Genomic DNA, 6,566 nt, shown 5'->3' on the forward strand with positions numbered 1-6,566 from the left:
AAAAAAAAAAAAAAAAAAAAAAAAAAAAAAAGTATTGCCGGGTACAGTGGCACACACCCGTAATCCTAGAATTCAGGAGGCTGATGCAGGAGGATTACTGCAAGGTGAAGGCCAGCCTACGTGGCATAGTGAGAGACTCTCAAAAAAATTAAAAAGTCTCTAATTCTAGCACTCTGGGAGGCTGAGGCAGAAGAATCACCAAGTTTGAGCCCAGCCTGGGCAACTTAGAGAAACCCTGTCTCAAAATTTAAATTTTTTTTTAAAGGACTGGGATGAGCTGGGCATGGTGGTGCATGCCTGTAATCCCAGCATTCCAGAGGCTGAGGCAGAAGGATCGCCAGGAGTTCAAGGTCATCCTGAACTACATAGCAAGACCCTGTCTCCAAAAAAAGGAGGGGAGGCTGGGATGTAAAGACCCTGGTTCATTCCTCAGTAACAAAATAAAAGGGGTGCTAGAAAAGGGACTAATGATAACCTCTGTCACCCTCCCTCTGAGTTGGAGTCAGGCCAGCAGGTGAGGACAAAGAAGCAAAAATAAAGCTGGACCTCTGGCACTCCAGTGCTACCTCTAAATCGCCACCCTCCCAAGCCCAACCTCGGCCCTCCAGCTGCACAGGATTCCATCCCTCCTCTCCTAGGCTGTATCCCTTTCACCTCAGCTTTCCCACAGGCTCTTCCACCCCAGCCCTGTGGTGGCTGGCTCGGACTCATCCTTTAACTCTTGGCTTGTATTACAGCCCTGTCCTGAGGTCTGCCACATACTGAATTCACACCAGAAGAGTGCCCGGCACACCTGTGCTCCCTCCATGGCACTGACCGCACCTGTGGGGTTTACCAGCGTCCAGGCCTGGTCCTGCCACCACCTGGGAAAGGACCTCTTAAGAGTCTCAGTCATCTCTCTTGTAACCTAGCACTAGAGCACTGTGGTCGTGAGCCAGCCTGTCGCAGTTTGAAGGCTGGCTCCAGGGCTCGGTAGCCACATGACTCTGGGCAAGTCACTAACTTGGCCTCAGCTTCTTCTAAATAAGCATAATCCCAGCACCCACCTGTGAGGATCACTGTGAAGACAAAAATGAGCTGACATTTGAAAAGGGTTTAGAACAGAGCATGCGTGGCGAGTGCTGTGTTATTCGGTGGGAGTGAAAATATAGCGAGATAACCAAGTACGGAGCTTATCACAGCAATGTCCCTGTTCAGTCTCCCAAGATGGGAGCTGTCACCAGGATTATCACTCCCACAGAGGCTTCAGAGTGCACTTTCTAGGGGTTTGCTAACTGATGGACACTCAAGAATGCATTCCCCAATAGTCTGCTTCTGGAAATGCCACAAAGAGCCTTAAAAGCCTAGTCCCCTGCCTGACATGTGAATTTCCACTACCACATCTGTACAGAGAAGAGGCTGGCCTCCCTGTGGAAAGCCCAACTGGAAAGGGACCCTATTCAAAGTGAGTCTTTCTCTAGCCCACCCACCAGTCCCACTTACCTGTTCCAGGCCGGCCCATGATGACTTCCTTCTTGGGAGCAGGATGGCTGGTATAGGTACTGGGCACCAGGACAGGCAACAGGGCAGCAGGTGAGGGATGGAAGGCCACGGGCTGGAAGGGTGAAGAAGCCAGGCCAAAGGTGGGCATCGGCTGGGCCACTGCAGTTGGCGCAGCTGGAGGCACAGTGATGGGCACGGGGGCCGGCAGAGGTGGGGCTAGGCCAGGCTTCCCACTGGCCACCCCAGGGGGCACTGGGGTCTCACGGCAGCCCCGCCCAGGTCCCCCAGCCCGCGCCTCACCGGCAGTGCCCACCTCTCCAGGATATTTGGAGGGCAGTGGCACATCGGGGTTGCGAACAATGACAGGTGAGTCCCGCTGCACTGCAGGCACCCTGCGCACAGAAGGTCCTGGATCCGAGGTCAGGCCAGCAGGCGGGGGCAACAGAAGCAAAGGTGAAGGCTGGCGGGAGCGAGAAAAGGGCACAGCAGGTGACACGGCCCGGAAGCCAGCCGGAGTGGAGGGCGTGGGTGTGTGGGACACTGAGTCCACACCAGAGTCTAAGCTGTCACTCTTAGGGAAGTCTGGAGCAGCTCCTCCACCCACTGTGCCAGGGGCTCCCAATGCCCCTGGGTGGGGCAGCAGTTCTGTCTTCCGCCGCCCAGGGCTGATGGGAACAGTAAAGGTTAGGTTGGTCTGAAAAGTAGGTAGGATGCCAGAGGAATGCCGCTCTCGAGGGGCAGGTGGTGGTGGGTGGGGTCCCATATCCGGGGGCGTCAGAACACCTGCCTTAGGGGTGCTGGCGCTTAGGTGGCGACTGCGAACGGCAGTGCGCTGGATGACTGGAGAGGCATTGATGGGGCTAAAGTTGGCAGGGCGGAAGCCGAAGAGTGGCGAGGGTGAGGGAGACGGGGCTGGCGAAAAGGGCGACTGTGTAGAGACTGGCGAGAAGGAGGGGGTGCCCGAGCGTGAGCTGCCCAGTGACACCAGCATCACAGCTGCCTCGCACTCATCAAATTCAAAGCGTGACAGGTCGGCAGGGGCCACCAGGCGTGGGCGTGAGTCTCCCCGAGCTGCCACACTGCTGGCCTCGCTGTCTCTCGACGTCTCATCACCCCAGTCAAACTCAGTGCTACCTTCTCGGGCTGCCACACCAGACGGCCGCCCAGCCCCACCTGGCCCACTGTCGGCCAGGCCCTCCATCTCCTTGGTTCTCATGGACAGGTGGCGCGAGCAGTAGCCCCTTCTCTGTGATTCCTTCATGCAGCCATCACGAGAGCACAATCGTCGCCACTGCTTGCCATTGAACTTCTTTCGGATCCCGTTGGGCGTGCAGACCACATCACCCTTCTTGTACTTCTGCTGGGCAGCTGTCAATGGCGTGCGAGCCCGGGCAGCCGGTGCAGCCCCCTTTTCCAAGGAAGCCACACTGCTGCTCCGGCTGCCACCCTGGCTCCCCTCCTGGCAGGGTGAGGGCTGCTCGCCTGGGCGGCCAGGGCCAGCAAAGGCTGGGGACTTGGGGGGTGGTGACAGGAGCTGAGGTGGGGGCAGTGGAAGCAGGGCCGGGGTACCCAAGGCTGATGGGTGCTTCTCTTCACCCTCCTCACAGTGAGCCCCCAGGTTGCCACCAAAGCTGATTTTGGAGACCTCAGCATCCTCAGGCTGCTTGGAGTCCAGGGCAGCAGGGCAGGGTGGCAGAACAGCTCCAGGTTCAGTTTGTTCTTCCTCAGGGACAATGGGGGGCTTCCTCAGCAGGGCCTCAGGTTCCCAGGGGGGCCGCAGAAGGCGTAAGCTGGAGCGGGCCACCCACACGGCCTCCTCGGGCTCACGATGCAGTGGCTGTTGGGGCTGTGGTAGGGCGCTTGGTGGGCCGAGTTGAGAGCTGGGGTCAGGGCTGAGACGGACCTTATAGGCAGCTGGCTTAGTGGCTACCTCTACTACCACACCCTCACGGTAGGCAGCAATGCCAGGCTCCACACAGGTACAGACAGCGGTGCCCACCACCAGGGCACCTGGTGGTGGTGTGGTATCTAAAACCACATCTATGCCACCACCTGGCACTCCCTCATAGAAAGTCAGGGACCGGTCACCAGGGAACTGCACCCCCAGGTCCTGGCTTCGGCGCACCTGGCGCACCACAGCAGGCAAGAAGAGACCATCACTACGCCGAGCCAGCACTCGCTGGGACCGCAGCTGCCGCAGGTCATAGCCACCACTGGAGCCACTGGGGGGCCAGGGGCCTGGACCACAAGCCTCAGCCGGCTCATCCTCCAGGTCAGCTGAGTGCTCACTGGCTGTGTCAGTGGAGGAGGAACGGGTGGAAGTGGGTGGCCGAGAAGGCACCCCCAGTGTGCTGGCCTCCTCAGGGGTCTGCTCTCGCTCTTCAGGGGCCCCAGCCACCCCACCACTGCCACCCCCATGTTCCTCCACGTACTTCTTCTTGGGTGCTCTAGACTTGAACGTGGCTGTCTTACGGCTGAGTGAGGGCTCCCAGCGGCCTGCCTCCCCATCCCCCTTGGTGTCCTCAGCTGGGCCTGGAGCCAGATCAGTGGGGTGCAGCTCTGGGGATGGCCTCTCAGCCGCAGGGCCCTGCTCAGCTTCCTCCTCACCCTCTTCAGCTTCTTCTGTTCCTGGCTGCTGCTGGGGCTGTACCTCATCATCCTCCTCTTCTGGCTTGTCACCCTCCCCAGCCCCTCGCCGCCTCAGAGCTTTGGCCCTGGTGGCTGGTGGGGACTTGCTACTACTGCTGGGACCTGAAAGGCCAGTGCATGACTTTTTCATTGGCTTCATCTTTTGTCCACCTGCAAGATGGGAGAGCAGATAAGAATCACTGGGAGCAGCCCAAGAACCAACCCAGGCTTGTGTCCCCCAAGACTTCCTACTTGCTATGTCCACTGCCTCAATTCCATGTCCCCTAAGGCCCTCTCCCTAACTGTCCTCAATTCGTATGGGTCTTGCTAGCACCCAGACACAGACTGGCACCTGTGTCCCCCAAGCATCCACACTCTGGCTCCTTGGGGAATACTCACGTACACCTGCTTTCTCTGCAAAGGGAAGGGAACATCCCTGCTGCAAGGGATGTGAAGAGCAATAACAGTTCATACTTTGTCCGGACGGAGCCCTGTGCTCGGCTTACCTTTAATAACTCATTTCATTTTCCAGAAGCCTAAAAGGTGAGTGCTACCATCAGCCCCATTTTATATTTTATGAAACATAGGCACAAGGAGATTAAGCAACTTGACCAAGATCACCTAGCTAGGAAAGGGCAGAGCTAGGGTCTGAACCTAAGCAATCTGGCTTCAGAATCTGTGCTCCTAACCATTCCAGTGTGCCACCTGTCACATGAACCAGAGGGCATGCTTACTCTCACTGTCACTGTCCAGAGAGCATACACACTCAAATGCAAACCCATACGTAAGCACCAAGACACATAAAGGGAGGTGACTGGGCTGTGATGTGAGCCTTTCTCCCCTCCCCACCTTTCCTCCACCCCTCTGGGCATCCAGGCATGGCCAGGCATTGTGTGGAGTGGGCAGCTAAGAGTTCTGAGGGATGGCTGCCCACTCTGCACCCTAGGACTGCCAGGTATAGCCACCTCCCTGGAGTTTGGCAGGGAGAGGCAGGGGCACATCTAGGGCAAGAGCTGATACCCAGTGCTGCCAAAGGGCCGTGCATGAGCACAGGCATGCGCACAAACACAGACACACACGTCATCACACAGTGGGACACAGAACTGCATCCCCGGCTTTCTCTGTCCCAGGAGATGAGAGCCTGCCCCTCCTCCCAGTACCCAGCATCACACCCACAAGCCCAACCCCCCACCACCCAGCCTGCATGCATCCCCACCCTGGCTAGCCTGGCTCTGGCAAAGTGGCTGAGTCAATCAGCCTCCCCCCCAGACCCCTAAATATGTCTTCCAACTCCAGGTGGGCTAAGTAGGATAAGGTCAAAGAAAGCAGGACAAGCCCAACAGGCCAACCTCACCCACTTCCTGAATAGTCATTACTGCCCGCCCCCTTTCAAGCTGCCCTGAGACAAGAGGGGGAAAAACTTTACTCTGAAGTGACTTAGAAAAACTGAGAAGCCAAAAGGGGAGCTCTGTAACGGTTGGGAGGGCCTCGGATCAGAAGTCAAACACCATCAGAGGAACCTCACAGCCTTCAGACTCCCTTGGTATCCCAGACCACCGTTCTCCTACCTGGGGCCTGCTGCTCCTGGGGACCCTGCACTCCCAGACCTGCCCTTCCTATGGTCCAATCCCGGGATCCCCATGAACAGAACCCAAAGGGCCAGGGACTGGCACCCAAATACCCAGGAGCTGGAAAGGCCTACTGACCTACTGGGTAGCAGTTCTGGGGACTGAGATCTAGCCCCATTCTACCAAAACACAAGCCTCTGGATACCCCACCCAGAACCTAAAACCAGACCACCTGGCATCCCAGGCCCTACTGCCTAGTCCAGCCTCTTCACCCCAAAGTCTAGCCTCTTTCTTTTCTTTGGGGCCTATCCTCTTCCTGTCCATCCCTCTCTGAGCAACTCCCACGCAGGGTCTGGTGGGCCCTCATCTCCCTCAGAATCTGAACTGTAACTTCTAATGCCAGGCCAGCTCAGACCCTGGCTCTTCGGTCTCAAGCACCGCACTCCCACCAACCTTCCTGGCACCAGCTTCTCTGCCATTCTCTCTCCCATCCTGTCACCACCTCTACCTCTCTCCCATAGGCCCTAGGCCCCCCTCTTCTGTTACACCCTCCTAGAAACCCCCAAGTATCTGTCACATTCTTCGCAGTCACTCTCATCTCTGGCAGTCAGCCATCTCTGGACCTGACACCTTCTCTTCCCATCAGCTCTCCTTGTCACCCCCTCCAACTCTGCACCCACCCTCTCCCTGTCACCCTGCTCTAGTCCTGTCACCCTTCCATTCCTGTTATCCGTTCATTGCCTACCACCCCTCCCCCATTCACCTCTTTTCTGCAACCTCCCTCCTCACCACTTCCTCCACTCTGTCTCCCTTCCCATCATTCCGCCCACCCCTTTTCCTCCTGTACCCCTTTCCTGTCCCTGCCACCTGTCCCCCCCCCGTCCCCCG

The 6,566-nt window shown here is 57.6% G+C and overlaps 1 protein-coding gene across 5 annotated transcripts in view; it reads right to left on the minus strand.

The window, feature by feature from the left end:
- Positions 1-6,566, minus strand: part of Cic (capicua transcriptional repressor) — a 28,423-nt gene that overhangs the window by 20,833 nt on the left and 1,024 nt on the right. For 4 of the 5 annotated variants that reach the window (XM_010623308.3, XM_010623307.3, XM_010623310.3 and 1 more), the window contains exon 2: positions 1,483-4,281. In XM_010623308.3, the coding sequence (XP_010621610.1) occupies positions 1,483-4,270 (2,788 nt within the window). In that variant the 5' untranslated portion in view covers positions 4,271-4,281. The remainder of the gene's footprint in view (positions 1-1,482; positions 4,282-6,566) is intronic. The other variant, XM_010623309.3, reaches the window with a different exon arrangement.

This window comes from Fukomys damarensis, unplaced genomic scaffold, assembly GCF_012274545.1.
Source record: "Fukomys damarensis isolate Sample0158 unplaced genomic scaffold, DMR_v1.0_HiC HiC_scaffold_19, whole genome shotgun sequence".
Classification (NCBI taxonomy): domain Eukaryota; kingdom Metazoa; phylum Chordata; class Mammalia; order Rodentia; family Bathyergidae; genus Fukomys; species Fukomys damarensis.